Source organism: Chenopodium album, chromosome 9 (assembly GCF_948465745.1).
Source record: "Chenopodium album chromosome 9, dcCheAlbu1.1, whole genome shotgun sequence".
NCBI lineage: Eukaryota > Viridiplantae > Streptophyta > Magnoliopsida > Caryophyllales > Amaranthaceae > Chenopodium > Chenopodium album.
The window spans coordinates 71,264,901-71,285,652 of NC_137842.1; the positions used below are offsets into that span (position 1 = coordinate 71,264,901).

The 20,752-nt window shown below is 31.7% G+C and overlaps 4 protein-coding genes across 4 annotated transcripts; 1 reads left to right on the forward strand and 3 right to left on the reverse strand.

The window, feature by feature from the left end:
• Positions 1–3,287: 3,287 nt before the first annotated feature.
• LOC145558124 (jasmonate-induced protein homolog) lies at positions 3,288–4,170 on the reverse strand. The gene is made up of 2 exons (XM_081619259.1): positions 3,781–4,170; positions 3,288–3,485 (listed from the first exon to the last, which is right to left on the reverse strand). Exons 1-2 carry the CDS (start codon positions 4,168–4,170, stop codon positions 3,288–3,290), a joined length of 588 nt encoding a protein of 195 aa, XP_081475385.1.
• Positions 4,171–6,635: 2,465 nt separating this feature from the next.
• Positions 6,636–8,228, reverse strand: LOC145560452 (jasmonate-induced protein homolog). Its single transcript, XM_081621706.1, has 3 exons — positions 8,166–8,228; positions 7,529–7,975; positions 6,636–7,172 (listed from the first exon to the last, which is right to left on the reverse strand). Exons 2-3 carry the CDS (start codon positions 7,967–7,969, stop codon positions 6,978–6,980), a joined length of 636 nt encoding a protein of 211 aa, XP_081477832.1. The 5' UTR covers positions 7,970–7,975; positions 8,166–8,228; the 3' UTR covers positions 6,636–6,977.
• Positions 8,229–10,802: 2,574 nt separating this feature from the next.
• On the reverse strand, positions 10,803–12,606 carry LOC145560453 (jasmonate-induced protein homolog). The gene is made up of 2 exons (XM_081621707.1): positions 12,149–12,606; positions 10,803–11,087 (listed from the first exon to the last, which is right to left on the reverse strand). The coding sequence occupies exons 1-2, from the start codon at positions 12,554–12,556 to the stop codon at positions 10,896–10,898; spliced, it is 600 nt and encodes a 199-aa protein (XP_081477833.1). The 5' UTR covers positions 12,557–12,606; the 3' UTR covers positions 10,803–10,895.
• Positions 12,607–16,118: 3,512 nt separating this feature from the next.
• LOC145559149 (metal-independent phosphoserine phosphatase-like) lies at positions 16,119–20,726 on the forward strand. Its single transcript, XM_081620576.1, has 6 exons — positions 16,119–16,311; positions 16,660–16,740; positions 17,540–17,668; positions 17,988–18,050; positions 19,867–19,991; positions 20,249–20,726. The coding sequence occupies exons 1-6, from the start codon at positions 16,219–16,221 to the stop codon at positions 20,439–20,441; spliced, it is 684 nt and encodes a 227-aa protein (XP_081476702.1). The 5' UTR covers positions 16,119–16,218; the 3' UTR covers positions 20,442–20,726.
• Positions 20,727–20,752: the final 26 nt, after the last annotated feature.

A 20,752-nucleotide genomic window follows, 5' to 3' on the forward strand; every position in this document is an offset into this window, starting at 1 on the left:
CTAAAGTAACATAATAAATTACGTATCACTAAAAATAAATTATATTTGAATATTATCATTCAATATCACAATGCATAATCCCAAACTCAAAATAGAGCTAATGCAAAGACAAATTAGAAAATTAAAAATAGATAGTTGAAAATCAAATTGAAGAGTTGTATTCCAAATTTGTAGAATAAAAGTGTTGAAAGATTATACTTAGATTCTTATGAAAAATCACAAAAAAAAAATTGACATCATCAAAGCTTTTAAGCGGGAAAAAATTTAATAGAAAAGCAACATGTGAGTTCGCACCGCGATAGCAAATTATAAAGATGTAGAGAATTATGAAAATTATTAGGAGAAAGATACGGGCAAAATAAGTAGTAAAAAAATGGACACACAAGTTGTACAAGGGAACTCTCATTATAGAAACCCTCATATAGAAACTTCGATCATCATATGAATGGAAGACACTCATAGAGATATGTAAGTGGATACATGTTCTCAATTGATGCCCAACACCACTATTTATATAGGTGATGTATGGAGGTAGAATGCTCTTTAAATTACTACATAAATCTATAATATTCATGACCATTCACCAATTATAGATTCCTCCACAATTCTCTATCCAGTAGAGTTTCCTAAAAACATTGAGATGAAAATTGTCTATCCAATAGAGTTTCCAAAATACAGAAGCACATTATTAGTGTTTCTTAGCTTGTAAAGTTAATGAGAAGGTAGTATATTAGATTAGAACCTCTCACATGTCAACTCGATTTGGGTTACTGAGTAATATCTGTTGAAAGTTGGTATAAGGGTATGGGGATCCCCCACCGCCAAGCTAAGTTACTCCTACTAGTCTAGTGAAGAATGATCCTAGCTACAACCTCCTAGTTAAGGGTAGTTATAGAATTGAGAGCATAAATTACCTTACAATTAATTGTGAGAATAGAATTACTATCTCCAGTATTTGAAAACACTCGTATTTGGTATCCTCAAATTTCCTACATACAGAAGAATACCTCCGTTAATTGTTATCTGCAACTTTGGAATATTTTATATCTCTCAAATAATACCCCCAAAGTTGCAGATAACAATTAACGGAGGTAGTATGTAAAATTGTCTATTTCATGTAAATGTATCTTTAGATCAATAAAATCACTAAGTCATTACGTACGTTCACGATTGTATTTCTTCAAAAAAAAAAAAAAAAAAAAAAAAAAAAAACGTTCACGCGCGATTGTATTTGTGCCAGCCGGATCTATTAGGCTATTAATATTTCTATGCAGATTAAGAAAGACTATTTTTAAAAGACTTCAAATAAAGAAACAATTTCCAAGATTTGAAAAAAAAAAAAGAAAATCAAGGATAAGTCTCTTATATATAATGTAAAAATTCTACAATGTCATTCTTTAAAAATGACACCACAACTTGATGATGTGGAAAAATCTGATTGGCCTATATTTTGTATTTTGTATTTTTATTTTCATTTTGAATTATTTTTAATGTCTATAATGTATTAAAGTTGTATTATTATTTTTTTGTATTCTTTTTTATACTTGTAATTTTTTTTTTAGAATTACATAATTATAAATTTTGAAAATCTAGTTTTATAATAAAAATTAATAATCGAAATTATAATTATAATTTAGAAATCATAAAATTAAATTCCTTCATATACGTCAAAATTGTTCATCATCGTTCATCATTGTTCTAATATCGTTCATCGTTCATCATTCATCATCGTTCATCAATCATTTCATAAATTATGAGATTCTATATCATAACATTAATAAATTTTCGAAAATATACTTATAATTAAAAATCAGGATCATGGATATGCTGCCGGAGAATAAGAATGACTGTCGGAAGTATTGCCTGAATATCGCCGGAAAACTGACCATTTCCTTCCCAAGAAAGTCGCCTGAAACCTCCTTGAAATTGACCAAAACCTATCTTAAAATCGGTGCCAAAAAGTCCAAGAACTGCCATGCTAGAATGCCTATGTTTGTCGCCTGAAAATCGCACCAGAATCAAACCCCAAAACTAATCAAGAAATCCACCCAGAAAGACCCTTAAAAAAGCACCAAAAAGGCACCCAAATACGCCTAAAACCGCTTGCAAATTCGTCAGAACCTTGAGCCGCCGCCTTGAACCTTCGCCGGATCTACGTGCGATGGAAGAGTCGCCGGAACCCGCAACCTAATTGATGCACCTTAATTGCCCAGCAGAATGATAAAAAAAAAAAATGCCCATTAGGCCATTAACGATGATGAAGAACACTGAATATTTGGCCTGCAAACTATTTTTTTTTTTTTTTTAAAAAAAAAAAAGTTTGATTTCAAAATTTTAATTATATTTTAATTTTTTGAAATGATTTTCTTAAAAAAAAAAATTATAATGATGTATTCTTTAACAAAATACATGTATTTACAAGCACATATACATGTATAGTACATTTAGCCTTTTAAAAATAAATAAAAAATTGACCAATTATAACTTGACACATCATCATAACACTTTATTCAACTTGTTCGTAGGTTATACTTGTAGACTTTCTAATGTTGTAGGTGTATTTTAGAAGCTTACTACAGAGCATAACGTTGAAGGATTGTGTCAGCCACCCATTATCTTGCAACGTCACGTTCGATATGATGAAATGTTCCACAAAATAAGATGACTTCAAACTTTCTAAGTCAATAAATATAAAATACTCCATACATTATCTAGGATAGTTTTGCAATTGCTACAATATCAAATATCAATGTTCCTTAGCTTTTCGAACTTTCCTCGGTTAAGGCTGGAACTGTTTTAGTAAACAGCTTTATATCTCAGACCGAAAGTTTTGACAACTTACCCCACTACCTCCCTATTTTATTTGTTTCTCCAATTTATCCTAAAACTCAACGCATGAATAAATAGAGCAAGTATTCTAAAACGAGGAGAATATGAGGCAAAGCCAAGAACAAAGAGAAAAGAGAAGGAAAAACAAAACACCACACCACACCACACTACATAACCAAAAAACAAAGAAACAAAGAGAGGGGGCTTTTTTATTTAGCATTTTAGCAAGGTTATAGAAACCAAGAAATGACACAATGTAGATAGACGGCAGACGCTTGCATTTTCTTACAAGAAGGACATGAGATAAGAACAATAAAAATGCCCCTCATAACTAGACAGTAGCACATTAGTGAATAAAATCATACGAATAAATATATTAGAATGTAACAAAGTAACAAGTAGAGTGATCCACAGTCCGGATCAACTGCATATTATGATGATCATTGTAGGGAACTTGTTTAGCCACTGAAGATTGCAGCAAGCTGGTCTTGAGTCTGCATCGGAAAGTCCACGCCAGTCAGTTTAGCATACACCGAAGTTCCAGTTTCGCCGTCAATAACAATAATTGCCAATAGCCCTGAGTTAATCAGTTTTTCTTCAATACGTTCCCAGTCGATGCAATTGAATTTGCTTATGACACCACACTCCGCGTAAAGCTGCCCCATTTACATACCAAAAAAAAAAAAAAAACATTTGATTTATCTCCATTTAATTGGACGCAACATGTTAATGGGTAGTGATACCCAAATGTTTTTTTAACTTGTGGGTAGTTCTAAACAAATAAAAAAAAAATGGGTAGTTGTTTACAAATGACCCTATCTTTAGGGTAATTCTAGACAAATTTTTCTTTAGTTTATTTTCTTATATGATGTGATCTGATTTGAAATAAGTTATAAATTGAAATAGGTATATAGTCTAAATCAAAAACTGAATGTTTGTGTATGTACTTACCTTCTTTCCATTAGCCTTAGAGTCGGCCCAAGCTAGAAGCCATCCACATTCAACGCCAGCAATGTTCTTGCCGGTATAAACAACCGCTGACATAATCCCATCATCCTTTACGGAAATTTGTGCAAAGGTACTAATTGAACCATCAAGAGGATTTGGATAGTCTTTGACAATTTTTCCAGCCCATAGCTTGGAATCAAAAAGGGTCAAGGGTCTTAGTGTTACGGCCCTTAAGTAGCCTTCTAACACGATCAGAGGCAATACTGCGCCACCAACCTCGGTCACATGTTGAACTTTATACTCAGCTAATATGGGCTCGGCTTCCTTGATCATCTCATCCAACTCCGCTTTCTGTAGGCTGCTCAACTCGACATGGGTCGTGCTTGATGCCATTTATTTTTTCTTATGTACCTTCAATGTGTATATCATGCATTTATATAGTCCGGAAGTTAATATCAATCACAGCAAGCAAGGATAAACTTTTAATTAACATATATACTTCCATTGCACACAGAATTAGGTGAGTCGATCTGTTTCACCGTGAAACCATCAACCCAAAATTTGATATACATATCCAAAAACTTGTATTTGTATGATTATTTTTACAAAAACTTGTATAAAATGTCTAGGCGAAAAACTTTTTTTTTTTAATTGCTAAAATGGACATAACAGAAGGTGGTAATTGTCAAAATTTCCTTTAATTAATTTCAAAAGTCAAAATCTTCAAAAACTTATATGAAATGTTCAATACTCACACTAACATTTTAAGCTAGACTTTGAAATAGTAAAGACTTATAACCATGATCAATATGCAAATATAATAAGTAACGATCCCTAAAACATTAAAATACAATTAAGAATATTAAGACATGTAGATTGTAGATCAATCTTCATTCTTAGTTTAATTCTAGTGTTTAATTTGTATCGTATTCAATCATAAAAATCTTTGTCAAAAACTTATCGACAAAATGAAAAAAAAAATATGAGGGAGAATTTGGAGAAAAAAAATAATTTGTTGAAGTTATGGTAAAAGCTAAACTACGGCTTTAATACACCCTTTTGATATGGCAATCATTCGAGTGAATTCGATCTACTAGCTACTTAGCTAGACTACTAACCAATATACTTCGTATAAAAGAACACAATAAAAAAATTAAAGGAAGAAATTACCTCAAAAGAGTATTATAATGCGTAAAAGATTGCAAACTAACAAGATGTTGTAATTGTTGTTGATGCAGATACCAAGACCCTAACTAATGGTATTTATAGGCCTCATGAAACATTAAAAAAAAGTTGACAAACAAATAAAATAAAACAAGTCTCTGTCTAATACAAATTAAGATGATTTTTAATAGTTATTAGCTTATAATCGAAACAGATTTAATTGGACAGAAATGACTTGAAAAAATGACCGACCAAATATAAATAAAACCCTAGATTGGCCATTTTGCTGAGTCTTATATGATTAATATACCCATGAAATATTTGATCATATGTTCACGATTGTATTTGTGCCAGCCGGATCCATTAGACTATTCATTTTTCTATACAGATTAAGAACAATTAATTTTAAAAGACTTCAACCTTAACAAATCATTCTAATAGATGCTGTCAAAATAAAGAATCAATTTCCAAGATTTGAAAAAAAATAAAATAAAATCAAGGATTAGTCTCTTATCAGGTGTAATAACACTTTGTTCAACTTGTTCATAGATTATACTCGTAGACTTTTTAATGGTGTAGGTGTATTTTAGAAGCTTACTATGGAGCATAACGTTGCACGATTGTGTCAGCCACCCATTATCTTGTAATTTAACGTCACACAACGTGAAGGAATCGTTCGATATGATGAAATGTTCCACAAATTAAAATAGGATGACTTTAAACTTTCAAAGTCAATAAAGATAAAATACTCCATATATTATCTAGGATAGTTTTGCAATTGCTACAATAAAATTGTAGCAATTAAAAAAATCGAAATCTACATCCTTGATTAGTATCACGTAAATTAAGACCGTTGATTTAAATTGACCATAAAAATACCCAAAATTTTTCTTAATTAAAATCCTCTACACATATGAAATCCATCAATTATTAGTGCATGCAAGAATGAACAGAGGGAGAGTTATGTAGAGCAATAATTATATAATTATGAATTTTATAATTATCCTATCCAGTTATCCATGTAGTTCGTATAAAACTTTCCAATGTATAAAATCGTATTTTTGTAAGGGTTACTCGGCAGTTTTCCATTGATTGTTTGGCTATGTTACGTTAACCCTATCCATGTAAATTGTTCCCCATACCTATTTAATAGAGATTTAGCTTAGGTTGGAGCTAAGTTTGAATACTTGGAACTGCATCGATCAATGGCAGCGACAATCATTTTTTTTTTTTTTTTTAATTTCATTTTTTTTTTTTGGAAAAAGTAGAGTAATTTTTGTGAAAAAAAAATAATAATAATAAAGGGTCGAAGATATGAATGTACAAGATTAATCATTAATATTTAAACAGTTGGGATCAAAAGTAGTTAATTACAAGGAGCTATGGGGGGCTGGCAGAGGCCCGGCCCCTATAGCCCGTTGGGCCCTCAATTCTATTAACTAGCCCCTGTAGTTTTTTTTAGTATGTATATATATCTAAATAATTTCATATATTTGTTGTTATAATTTTGGTGGCTTAGTGGTAATTGGGCTTACAATAGCTCCTGTAGGTTCGACTCTACTTTTTTTTTTTTTAAACCCGACTCCACTTAGTGTTCAGTTATTATTTTTTGTTCCATAATTTGTCTATAGATCATCTTTTTTGGGGGATAATATGATTGGTATAATTATGAAATAAGAAGCTCTATTTTGAAAATCAGATCAAATCAATTTTTTATCTATTTATAACCTTATTTTAGCGACATACGGATTAGATCGAGTAACTCATAATTATGAATAAACACTACAAAGAGCATCATGTAGGAAAAACTCAAGGGGGGCATTTTTTATTTGATTAAGAGTATAGAAACCAACAAATACAAGGTAGATACGATAGACGACGCTTACATTTTCTTACAAGGAACGTAACATAATAATACCCCTCATAACTCGACACATAAAATAAATAATAACATAAAGAGTGAAATAACAGGGTAATAAGCATTAATGTCCGGATCAACGGCATATTATGTTGTTCATAGCAAAGAACTTGTGAATTTAACCAGTGAAAACTCCAAGAACTGCATCTTCAGTTGATACTGCTGACTCCACGCCAATTATTGTACCATACACTGAGGTTCCAGTGGAGCTGTCATGAGCCCTAACTACTGGAAAAGCTTTCTTCAATTTTTCTTTAATATGTTCCCAATCGATACACTCGAATTCGCTTTTACGGCCACACTTGGCGTAAATCTGTCCCATTTATACAAACAGATACATACGTGCATGTTAGGCTATGTTCAATTCACCTCATCAATTTTGATTTAAATTTTTGCAATCTGGTCATCAATCTAATTTATTGATTTAACTAAACTTTTACTTTATTTAATTTGTACAGTACACTAATCTCGACGAAAAAAAAAACAATGGTAATTGTTAAATGGTGACCATCTCAATCAAAAGATTAAGCTGATGTTTGAAGCTTCAAAGATTGGTTATCAGTAACTTTAAAAAATCAAGGCCGGTTTTGGTTTCTGTCATACATACATTAATAAAACAAGAATTGATGATTTAAAATTTTGTAATAATGATAATTATTGTGAACTTACCTTCCTTCCCTTGGTCTTAGAGTCAGCCCAAGCAAGAAGCCATCCACATTCAACACCAGCACTATTTTCGCCGGTATACACCACTGCCGCCTTAATTCCCGTATACCATGCGCAACCTTGCGCAAATAGGCCAATTCTATCTAGAGGATCTGGATATTTTTTCACAATGATCCCTGCCCATAGCTTCGAATCAAGAACGGTTAAGGCTCCTCTTGTCTGATTCTTTAAGGTGCCTCCTAACGCGATCACTGGAGATATGCCACCAACCACGGTCGTGTTTTGTTCTCCATTTTCAGCAATCATGGCACGACACTTGTTTACTATTTCCTCCGAGAGACACGAGTTCTTCGCGTCCTTGATCATCTCACCTATAACCGCGTTCTCTTGGCTGCTCAATTCGACACTCACTTCCTCCTCAGATTGGGTTGTTGTTGATGCCATTTTTTTTTTCTTATGCATACGTTCATATTTACCAAGTTAGTTATAGAGGTAAACATACATCTTTTTATCGAAAAACATTCAATAACCATTAGGACAAACCATAGAAAGACAAACCATAGAAATATAAATGAAGAAATATAAATCTTGTATTACGTATAAAAGAACAAACAATAGAAAGACAAAAGGAAGAAAGTACCTTGATAGAGTGTAATCGTGTATGCTCCTCAAGGATTATTGCAAGTTAAAGTAATAAAATGATGTTGATGTACATTTACAATACCCTATTATGTAGGTATTTATAGACTTTGTTCATAACATTTGCATACGTATTTCACGAAGGTTTTACAGACGTATTAGTTTATTAATTTGAATTTTTTTTTTATTACAACTAACGTATACATTGCAGCTAATTAAATAATAAAGTCATTGTTATGACAATAGTCAATTCAATATCATTATCTTACAATAAAAAAGAGGGGTGGGGGCGGTGGTTTGATTACTTTAAAATGATTATAAATGTATCTAGTATGGAGTAGTATTTTTCTTTTTGTAAAATCAAATTGCAATATACTATGAGTCTGTTCACATTAACTGAACTGAACTGAACTGATTGGAGCTGTACCGAACTAAACTAAGCTGAAATGAATATTTTATGAGAGAGGAAAATTAGAAGCTGAACAGAACTGATTGGAGTTGAACTGAATTAAGCTGATCGAACTAATTAGAGCTGAAATGAAGTGAACTGAAATTAAGTAAATGTGAACATGCCCTATATTAATGTATACTCTGTATTTATTATCCGTAGTACATTCATCCGTTCATATAAAATAAGACGATGCCATTTTGACTTTTTAGTGGATTTTCAGAATACAAGGTCAAACTTAGCCATTTAGATCCTAATCAATCCGAACCACAAATAACTATATAAGAGGATTTTAAAATGAATAATAAGTCCCACTAGGCTAATGAAAATTCTACGCCATAGTAATTTAAAACGATTTCAACGTTTTTAAGTCGAAACAAATCATTCAAGTATTTGCTTTCTAAGTAAAACTACCTATATTTCACGTCATTGCTTGTTGTGTAATGTTTATGACTTCAAAAATATAAAGTCAATAAATATTACAGAGTACTTGTAGATGAGACTTAAAACAAAAAATCTTTATATATATATATATGGAAAAATTGGTACAAACCATCCTTTTTTTAAAAAAAAAAACCACCTTTTATGTTTTTTTATTTACTAAACCACCTTTTAAGTACCAAAATTCTTGATTGCACCACCCCTATTTATTTCAAATTTTGACGAAAAATTTAACTGAGATGTCAAAGGGGCCCACTACTTGTGCCTTTTGCTTCTAAATCATGTAATTTTTTTTTTCACTACAAAAAACATTTGACCCTTCCCTCTATATAAATGCATGACTAAATTGAGTAAAGCTCTAAAAAAATCAAACCTAATTTTGCTACAAAAATTAAATTGTAGTATTTGTTTATTCTCAAACCCTAAATTGAGGTAATTGAAGTGATGGTTGAGATGGAAGGGAAGGTTTTGCTATGGTTGATGATTTGGAATGAAGTGAATGGTTGAGATGCAAACTGTTAGATTTGAAATAGGGGTGATGCAATCAAAGTTTTAGGTAATTAAAAGGTGGTTTAGTAAATAAAAAAACATAAAAGGTGGTTGTTTTCAAAAAAGTTGACAAAAAAGGTGGTTTACCTATATATATATATATGGACCAAAAAAATAGATATTTTCAAGTTGTAGGCAAATTGATTATGAAAGCATCTAACTTTCAAAATTAAAACCTTTTGATGGTTTTTATTTATGTTCATTCCACTAAGTTATTATATATGTTCAATGTAATAACACAATTCAAATAACTAAACAGATAAATAGATAGATACAATACAATACAATAAAATCACGAATGAAATTGTTAAATTTCGAGACAATAAGGAGGAGGAGAGTTCGGCCCACAAACAATGTTTAAGAGCTTCCATACAAAAACTTATTGGCAATAATAAGAGTTACGTTACTCCTCTACCTTATAAAGTGTAACCATCTCCCCTTTTTTTTTCAATGTGGGACACTCACAAGTGGGGTACAGTGGATTTCAACAAAAATTTAAAATCCATAGAATATTTTTAAGATCAATAATTGGAGGTATTTATTAAAGTTAGGATTCCTTAGGATTGGAAAAAAAATTAATAAAAGACAAAAGAATGAAGGAAATTGATGGAAATATGCAGGAAGGTAAAGAAGGAAGGAAACCAGCCAGAGGCCCAGAATTAAGCTCATCCAAGAATTTGCGTCCAAACCCGCTATATCGGACTAAAATTGGTACCGGCTTAAATTTTAACTAAAAAATATACTCCGTACTCCAATTTTCTTAAAATATTGGGTCGGGCCTAGAATTCAGGCCAAAAAAAGTTGCTCAAATACTAGCTTTCTTTAAGGGAGAACAGGGTCAACTTTGATCAAGTCTAGTCTAAAGGTGTGTTTTTTAAAATAATTATTTCAACTTATTAAAACTTATTACAAAGATGCAGTTGACTATATATTTATTTTATTTGAATTTATTGGTCGGTGTAAAATAAGGATTTATTTTGTTCCAACTTATTTCACTTACTAAATATTTCAAGTCTAATAAAGTCATATTGTAATTAGTAACAAAAAAACGAAAGAAGTGTAAATATTCTTACATGCATCCAAGTGCACAAAAGGGTAAGCGCAAGCACCCAAAGGTAAACTTTTTATTGATTTGACAAATTTGCTCAAATGAAGATTTGAAATGAAAAAAAAAAAAAAAAACAATAGTATACCATTGAGTAACCCTCCCATAAAATATTGAAATATATATCAAGAACACTCACATATAATGATACAAGACATTTTAAACAGAACTCCATTTATTATACAAGTTTAATAATGAAAGAAAAAGAAAGCAGAAAGATAATCGGTGCCACCGAAGCCATTTAATTTAGCAACCAGTGTGGTTCCAGTCTCCTTATCATGGATATTGGCTGTCTTCGAGTCACTGTCATGCAACTTCATTTTGATCTGTTCCCAGTCGATGTTCTTGAATTTGGTTTCACGCCCACATTCCGCATAAACCTGCCCCGGGTTATAACTTATTACCATTAAAAAAAGTTATAACATTAATACACATTAATACAATAAGATTTTTTTAGCAGCTTTTGGTTTCACAGCATGGATTGTTGATAGCTTTTGAGTTACCATATGATGTATATATTTCTCTCATTAGGAGAGTTATTTCGGTGCTATGGTTAGCCATTTATACTGGCAACTTTTGTAAGTACATCAATTTTCAGTGTACAAAGTTTGGGATGTATTATGTAAATACCAAGGCTTTAGCCTTTTAATCTAATATATCTTCTAGTTGTGTTAAAAAAAAAAAATACAATAAGATTTAATATAAATACTTCGTAATTTTTTTCTTATAGATTTTTTTTTTTTTTTTGTGTGCCAACGAGAGGCTAGGCCTCGAGAAATAAAAAACAAGAATAAAAAAAATAAAATAAAAATAAAACTAAGATTGTAGAAATTATAACTCCCAAATTTGTCCAATTTAGCAAAAATCCCAAATTAATTACCTAAATCCTAATTAATTTAATCAATTCACTTTGTTTTAGGTTAGATTGTAGAAATTATAACCTAATTTCCAAAATTTTTGTAATATCAAATTTCAGAGATGAAATTGAAAGAGGAGAGTAGAAGAACAGGGGAAATCGAGGGAAAACGAAATTGTGGGTCCTACAATGACTCATCTCACAAAGTGGTGGGATTTTCAAAACTTTTGGAAAAAAGTAGGTGGTAAAATTCAAAAAAAAAAAAAAACCTTAAGGTGGTATTTTCAATTTTGGCAACAATAAATGGTGGTAATTATCAAAATTTCCAATTCCTAAATACAATAAGGTGAACTAAATATAGCTTTAGTTACCAAAAAAAAGGATTCATCTATTAAAAGTCAAAGCATTGCAACAAGGCAAAAAAGAAATGAAGTATATATATTAGCTTATAATCAATGTTTTTTTATTGAAGGGAAGCTTATAATCATCCATGTACTTAGATACGTAGTATATGGTTTCCAAAACAAAAAAAAAATGTACTTCAAAATCTACCTACCACTTCACCCAAAAAAAAATCCTACATACCTTCAATTTACCGTTGCAATCTGACCAAGCAAGGAGCCAGCCGCAAAGATCACCGTGGCAATTCTTGCCCGTATACACCACTGCTGCTTCGATTTCCTTTAACATGGCGTTTGAGTGTGCAAAATGACCAACAATACTATGCGTAAGAGGATTTGGATAGAGTCTGATAATGTGTCCTGCCCATAATTTGTGATCAAATAATTGCAAGGGTTCCTCTGTCAGATTCTTCAAGGTACCTGTTAAAAGCGTAGTTGCAATAATGTTTTGGCCATCATTATCTTTGGCAATGGATTGATTCGCGATATCCTGAGAAACACACCACTTCTCTCCTAGCACCTTCAACTCGTTTAAAATCGCTTTTGATGACTCCTCGTTCATCTCATTTAAATTATCACTTGACTCCGACATTTTTCCTTAGGAAAAGAATGGATGAAACAATATATAGTACAACAACAACAAAAAAAAGAAAGGATGAACAAAATGAAAAAAATTATACTCGTATAAAAAAATTACCTTGACAACGCAAAAGACTTGAACTTGATTTATCAATGTGATGTTTTTTTAATTTGTTGATGGACAATTATAAACGGAGTATGCGTGTGTTTTATAGACTTCACAAAAAGGGTATTTGGCTCTTTTAATTTAAAACATTAGATTAGAAAAGAGAATTGAAAAACAAATTTATAATAGATAGTATATGTTGCTTCTCAAATTTAATTTGTCATATAGAATTTTGCGTGCGTACGTATTTGGTGAAGGTCTACAGTCTATGGTATAGACGAGTAGACAACTTATCAAAAAATATTACATTATTGCAAGTCAATATAATAAATTGATAAAGTCATTATCCATTGCAATTGGGCTGAGTAAGATAATTATCTTAAACAAAAACTGATATGTAATTGTTAATTTGTTATAAGTATTTGTAAAATGCATGATCGTGGATTGCGGAGTTTATTACTCTATTAATTTGTAAAGTTTTTCTTCTTTGTTGGGTATGGCCCAAATTTTATAAGCCCATTATTTTGGTGGAGTATTGTGCATATTCTAGATGCTTTCGGAATCTCTAGAAAAGTATCCTACTTGAATGTTGTAGTTCATTATTGATATTGGAAACTATTAGCTAGAATATAATACATGGTTCGTAAATTTTCTAGAATTATACAAGAATGATGATGGAGGAATTTCTAAAATATTCCGGCCATTTCTTTCAAGCTCTATCTACACTTATAAATAGGGATTCAATAATTGAAAACAAACAACACAAGAAGCCATACCATACATAAGCCTTCCTACATACTACAACTCCTTGTACATTGTAATACTTTTTAGAGAGTAATATAGAGAGAGTTATATTGTATTATAAACCTTAAATGATACTTGTACTCTCCTATTTTTCAAATAGTGGAATAAAAGTGCTCGTCGTTACATAAAATCGTAAGTTCATTTTATGATGATTAAAGTTACTCTTTCTAATATGATGATTTAAGTTACATATTTCTAATATGATGATTTATATTTCAATATTTTCCTTTTCACATTGAGTTACTAATTTAAATGCATACAAAATCTAGACACTACGCAAACATAATTAACATGTAACGATACCACCGTATATATATATATATATAATTACAAATAATTGTTACCGCCATTGGGGGATCGCGTGCGTAGCGCGTGGGGCCACAACTAGTTGTTAAAAATACTAATAGCTCATATGACTAACCAGATAACTCAAGAAATTAAATTGTTTCTTTTATTTGACTCAAATAACGAACTTGCGACAAAAACAAATAAAAACAAAAAACAAAAAAAAATCCAATAATGAACTAACTGAATTATTATAAATCATTTTTTAAATATCAATCTCATTCTAATAAGTGGCTCCTTATTTCTTCATTCTTAATTATTTTCTTTCTTGTCCTACTTTCGAAATTCATCTCTTTTCGCGGTTTATTTATTATTGATTCTTGATTTTTGGGTAAAATAATGGGATTAAAAGAATGACTTAAGCAATATAAGAATAGAACTATGTTCGACATGTACGACCTTATAAGGTTCTCCGTTAGACAATTTGAAGTTTGAAGGGAATGGGAATTGACCAAGAAAAGCATTGAAGAGAAACTTAATGAAGAAATTGACAGTAGCGACATTAAACTCTGGTAAGGTTTGCGATAAAAAATATATCGAGTGTTGTGAAAAATGTAAGGGGAATCGGGATAATTAATGAAGAATGTGTTAAAGGAACTACTTTACTGTTGATATTCTTTTTGTTATGTATATTTTGGTATATTTGTTGAACTTTAAATTATGGTAAAATCTAGATTTCCGTGAATTGGTATATTTTGGTATATTTGTTGAACTTGTAAATTATACATTGAATTTTTCATACATATTTGAATTGGTGAAGGTTTTGATTGTTACATCAACAGTGTTATTTAATTACATGTGGAATTGCAGATAGAGTAGTATACATGAAATAATTAATAGGAAAAGAAAAAAGAGATAATTAGAACCAATTGTTCTATTATCTCCATTATTTGAACCTGTTGTTTGGGAATTCATGCTTTCAATTTTACTCCATTTACACAAATCCTAAACTTACACAAAACAAATTCAGGGCTTGTTTGGCATCATTTTTGGTTTTCAGTTTCCTGTTTTTTTGAAAACTAAAAACCAAAAATAGGAAACAAGAAAAAGGTGTTTCCACTTTTCAGTTGTCAGTTTTCAAAATTATCATGCTTTCAATAAGTCTAAATATTTTTTGATTCATTACGTGAGGTATATAATATACTATTAAATAATAAAAAACCAAAAAACAGAAAAACCACAGCGATGCCAAACGAACCCTCAACTTTTCGATTTGATTTTGGTATTAATGTCGTTATTCTTAAAAATGATGACCTTTTCTTTATTGAGTGGAGAATGATAATAAAAGAAGAATGGAAGTTGTAATAATAATAACACCATAAATAGTCACATCACAATGCAGTATAGTAGTATAAAATCAAATAATATACAAGTATGTCCACCTCTCCTATTTGTTTTACGAAATATTTCTTTCTAAATATACATGCTATGTATATACCCATGCGTTAACACGGGTATACTCTAATACGGAGTAACTTAATCGTATTTTAACACAAATTTTAAGATGCACCATGGTTCAGCTAGAAATAGGTGCACCACGCCTATACTTTTGAACATTTAGTAAGAAAATCTGAACAATTGCAAATTTTGAACATATAGTAAAAACATCTAAATATCGCAAATTTTGAACGTTTAGTTAAAAAATCTGAACAATTGCAATGCATCATGCCTATACTTTTGAACATTTAGTAAAAAAAATCTGAACAATCGAGAATTTTGAACATTAAGTTAATAAATATGAACATCGCAAATTTTGAACATTTAGTAAAAAAATCTGAACAATCGAGAACATTTAGTAAAAAAAATCTGAACAATCGAGAATTTTGAACATTTAGTTAAAAAATCTGAACATCGCAAATTTTGAACATTTAGTAAAAAAATCTGAACAATCGAATGCACCACGCCTATGATTTTTGAACTTTTAGTAAAAAATATGAACAATAACAAATTTTGAACATTTAGTAAAAAAATTTGAACAATCGCAACTTTTGAATTATTACGAGTCAAACAAATTTTGAACTTAGTCGTAATAATTCAATAGTTTTGTAATATAAACTGAAAATTTAATGCGTATAAAATGAACATTTCTTGATAAAATATGAACATAAAAATTGCATGTTTATGTTAAATTTTTGTGACGTGTTCATGTTTTTTTACTAGATGTTCATTTTTTTGTAAAATGTTCAAATGTTCAATTTTTTTTACTAAATGTTCAAAAGTATAGTCGTGATCTACCTATTTCTAGGTGCACCACGATACATATGATACTAATTGGTATTTTAATGAGAGTTACTTATAACTACCTAGTCCTTACCCCAAACACCCGGGCGGCCCATGGCCACCTATAGCCCGATCATAAGTTTGATCAGAGAGAGCGATAGCAAAACAAAGCAGCAAACAAAACGAAGGGAACTGGGGACATGGCAGCTTCTTCATTGTTGAAGAACAAATACTGGATTCTTAGACATGGCAAAAGCATCCCTAATCAGAAAGGCCTCATTGTTTCCTCTTTGGTACCTTTCTCTTCCTTCTTCAATACCCACATTTTATTTAATTTATTTATCATATTTATGTTACTCAATTCGATTCATTTGTTATTATTTCTTTTAGTATTCTCCGTTATTTATTAAACTTATACATTGAGATGTAATTGTAGATGGGTTCTTCTTAATTTATTTAATTTGACTGTTGATTGGTTAATCATGTTTTGATATTAGGGATTTAGGGTTATAAAGTTTATCATCTATTTCATGGATTCTCGAAAAAAAATTCTTGATTTTTGCTTTAATTCTGCTTGTTATGGTAGCATTAAACTGTTAATGGCTTATTTATGATTTGGCTGATGATTGATTAACACACAGGAAAATGGGGTACTTCCAGAGTATCAGTTAGCAGAGTTGGGTGTTAAACAAGCCCAATTGGCTGGGGAGCAATTCCAAAAGGTAGTTTTACTCCAATTTCATTGCTGTGTAATCAATAGGAGTGCGTATCGTCTCGTTAATCATTGTTGTATCATTTGAATTTGTAGTCGTTGTAATTCCAACTTTTAATCCAAACAGATAGATAAAGAATTCACCAACTTATGGGAAATATATTCCATTAGGATAGCAAATGCTTCACATTTACCGAAGAGGTTCTCTGAGAAGCTATTAATTCACTTATGGGATTCATGCGTTTGTTTTTAGAGAAATCTGATTGCAACTTTCTGTCGAAAATAAGCATGATTGCTCTGCATTTGTGTTAGTTTAGAGGATGATGAAAAGTTCTAAAGAGTAGAGACTAGAGTGAGGCAGTAAGCAATGAAGACATTGTGATCAACATCGGTGGATATTTTAGTTGGAACGCAACTAATTTGCTCCGATTTATTGGTGGATTATTAATATCTTACACAGTAATACTGCAATTCCACCTTATAACCATAATACAAGTATATCTTAGTCATTTCTGTTTGTGCTGTATTTTTAGGTTTACTTCAAAGCTTATTGAGTCGAGATTGCTGACTCGTGTCCCACACATAATGACATAATCATGTACTGTAATTAATTAAGAAATTAAGATACCGCAAATTGAACCTCATGCTGTGCAAAATTTCTGTCTGGGAGCCTTCACTTTAATTGTTTGTGGATCTCTATTGGAAACATGATTCCTTAAGGTGATTTTTTTGCTTTGATATTTTATGGAATTTATGTACTTCCTTAACCATTATGCATTAATCTCAAATAAACTGGTCCATAAGTGCAGGACTTGAAGGATGCTAATATTCCATTGGAAAACGTTCGCATTTGTTACTCTCCGTTTGCTAGAACAGCTCATACTGCTAAAGTGGTTGCATCTGTCTTGAATCTTCCATTTGAAGGTAGTCAATGCAAGGTACACCCTTTGTAACTTCAACAAATAAAATACTGCTTCATTCAAGATTGTGGAAGTTTAATGTGACACTCATTTACATCGAAGGATTTTAAAACTTGGCAAACAAATAAATTTGTAAATTCTGTATGCTGTTGTGTAAAATAATTTATCCAAACAAAAAATACCTGAATAATAACTGATATGGTGCACATTTATATCTGAGGCTGATTATGTATTTTTTCTGGTTAATTTCACTTTTTGAGTTGCAGATCTCTGTTTTAACTTTGCACTTCTGCTGCCCTTCCTTTTTCTAGCTGTTAACTTTACAATATTTTAATAGGTGTTTGAAGATCTTCGGGAACGTTACTTTGGCCCTTCATATGAGCTTTCATCACATGACCGGGTAAGTTTTGCATCTCTGGTTCTTCATACAGCCATACAGTTTTTTATTTTTTATTTTTTTATTTTTTTATTTTTTTTTTGCACACTACTACTGTGTATGGTTGGAGATAAATTGTCAATTTTTTTTGGGAAATTCTCTCTGGTAATCACAAACTTTTTTTTTTCTCAGTGGTAAAGCCTAAAACTTTTGATTATCAATGGTAATCACATATTAATATTATTAAGCTAATGGTAACTTAAGTTAAATAATTTGTTAAAATCTTTAACATGGTTTAGCTATTAGACAGTAAAAAGACATAAATACCCTTATGTCTTTCCTCCTCCATCTTCTTCCTTACTCTTTCCTCCTCCATCTTCTTCCATTAGAGCCACCACCACCATTGTTAAACTGCTGTTAAGGTCGGAAAGGAAGTGCAACGGCAGCACCAAAAGCGGCGGCACCACCACCTCTCCCTCTTCCCTCTCCCCAATAACACCCCAGCGCATAACCACCTCGCGCATCGACACCAACCCGATCCTACCCATTTCCCCCTCCTCGAAAACCACCCTAACCACCACCTCCACACGTATCAAACCTGTGAAACCTAGCTCCGACCACTAATTCGACCCCACATCAACATATTTAACCAATTTGACTCCAAAAATTAACAAATTCGACCCTTAAAGTAGCAATTCTACCCCCAAAACCAACAAATTCGAACCCAAAACCAACAAATTCGACCCCAAAAATTAGCATTTTCGATAAATTCGACCCCCTAAAGTCTACAAATTTGACCCCAAAATCACCAAAACTCCTAGAAATTTCAACCCAAATTTGGGAGATGAGAAGAAATCGGGGAAGGGAGGAGGGTGGTTGATTCCGGCTAGGGAGGATGGCTGATTTCGGCGTTCCGACAAGCGGTTTTAATTTGGTGGTTATGAAAGAAGAGAGAGGGTGGGTCGGGAACAAGGGAGGGGTGCTCGTTTTGGTATTGGGGTGTTGGTGGTGAGGGTCTCCGGCGGGGTAGAGGGTTGAGACGTCGTCCGCCGCACCAAGCTGAGCTCCGGCAAGGAAAGGAGGGCTGGTGGTTGGGGAGGGGTTTGTATTATTTGTTTTTATTTAAAAAAAAATAAAAAAATTGAAGGATATTAATGTAAATCTATTGTTACTTAACCTAAGATTAACCCTGGTTAATTGTTTAATGATGTTTTAATATTATTAATGTTACCATTAGCTTAGTTTTATTAATTCGTGATTACCATTGATAATAAAAAGTTTCAGGCTAAAAAAAATTTGTGATTACTAGAGAGAATTTCCCATTTTTTTTTTTAAAACTTCCTTATCAACTAATTTTGTCTAAGACAAAGTAACCTAATAACCTATATGGGAATTCTATACATTAACTATATATGAGAAAGAGATTTTTGTTGCAAAAGAGAAGCTTACACCATAAATATCCTTTTGATTACCAGGGATGATAAAAATGCTGCTGATGTAAACCTTTCTAACGTTCACACCAGGGATGATAAAAATGCTGCTGATGTAAAACCTTTCTAATTTTTACACCATAAATAAATATCTAAAGTTGTATTAAGACTTCTGGAGAATTAAATCATGATGGGGCTTAAGGAATCTGGTATGGCTACCCTCGATTGTGTACCTCATAGGGTTTCTGCCTTTACAATTTCTATCACATGCACCAAATGGGGTTAACGCTGGTATACATTAATCAGTGAACAAGTCTGGTTTCAGTTCTTAAGAGTGTGATTTAAAATTTTCTAGGTCTTCTTTTTTTAAATTTCTGGATTCCTGATTCTTAAATTTATATTCCTACTAGTATCCAGAGATATGGGCGCTTGATGAGAAAGATCCATTCCAGCGTCCAGAAGGTGGAGAATGTGCTGCTGATGTTGTATCACGTCTATTGAAGGCCATTGGAGAAATGGAGGCTATGTTTGAAGGGTAATTTCACCAAATCATCTGTGTTATCTTCTCTTTGTTTGAGTACTTCCTATTTACTAAATATAAATTTTTTTAAATGTTCTTTTATTACTGACATTAATCTCTGGTCTTCATCTAATTGAGTATTATCTGCTTGAATATAGTATCTTAGAGTGCTGAACTCAATTTCTTATACTTCGTATATGATATAATTAGTCACTCTGTATACTTCAGGGTTTTACAAATATATGAAACTAATAGTCTCAGAATTTTTACAGGTGTGCAATATTGATAGTCAGCCATGGTGATCCCCTCCAAATGTTGCAGACAATACTCAATGCTGCTAAGGAATATAAAGAATCCAGCTGCAGTAGTTATTTGGCAAGATTAGAAGCTGTTAAAGTTCCATCTGTCTTGTCACAGCATCGGAAATTTGCCCTGGAAACCGGTGAGCTGCGATCCGTGGTTTGAAACTACATCTCCTCAATCATGTAGGGGTATGTTGATATACTTTGGACCATTCGTATTCTTGCTGCAGAACCTCTTGGTGTATTTCTTGCAATATTTATCTGGCTATCATTTTCCCTTTGAATACCCTATTGGAAAAGGGAAACATCATGATTTAGTCTTTCTAATAAGTTGTATATGGTGACTTGATATGTGCTATTTTAGCTGTTTATCCAGTTTTTGTATGGAAGTCAGCTTTCTGTATGATTTCAATACCATAATATATGAAGTCAAACTGAGTATTGAACATGAATAGAAAATTTTTGAACTCAGAT

Excerpts from the sequence above, each read along its gene's own strand:
- LOC145558124 (XM_081619259.1), bottom strand. The coding sequence starts at position 4,170 with ATGGCATCAAGCACGACCCATGTCGAGTTGAGCAGCCTACAGAAAGCG. Across the intron at positions 3,486-3,780 it reads CTAAGGCTAATGGAAAGAAG|CTTTACGCGGAGTGTGGTGT; the intron begins GTAAGTACATAC and ends TAAATGGGGCAG.
- LOC145560453 (XM_081621707.1), bottom strand. The coding sequence starts at position 12,556 with ATGTCGGAGTCAAGTGATAATTTAAATGAGATGAACGAGGAGTCATCA. Across the intron at positions 11,088-12,148 it reads ATTGCAACGGTAAATTGAAG|GTTTATGCGGAATGTGGGCG; the intron begins GTATGTAGGATT and ends AACCCGGGGCAG.
- LOC145560452 (XM_081621706.1), bottom strand. The coding sequence starts at position 7,969 with ATGGCATCAACAACAACCCAATCTGAGGAGGAAGTGAGTGTCGAATTG. Across the intron at positions 7,173-7,528 it reads CTAAGACCAAGGGAAGGAAG|ATTTACGCCAAGTGTGGCCG; the intron begins GTAAGTTCACAA and ends TAAATGGGACAG.
- LOC145559149 (XM_081620576.1), top strand. The coding sequence starts at position 16,219 with ATGGCAGCTTCTTCATTGTTGAAGAACAAATACTGGATTCTTAGACAT. Across the intron at positions 16,312-16,659 it reads GCCTCATTGTTTCCTCTTTG|GAAAATGGGGTACTTCCAGA; the intron begins GTACCTTTCTCT and ends ATTAACACACAG. Across the intron at positions 17,669-17,987 it reads TTGAAGGTAGTCAATGCAAG|GTGTTTGAAGATCTTCGGGA; the intron begins GTACACCCTTTG and ends ATATTTTAATAG.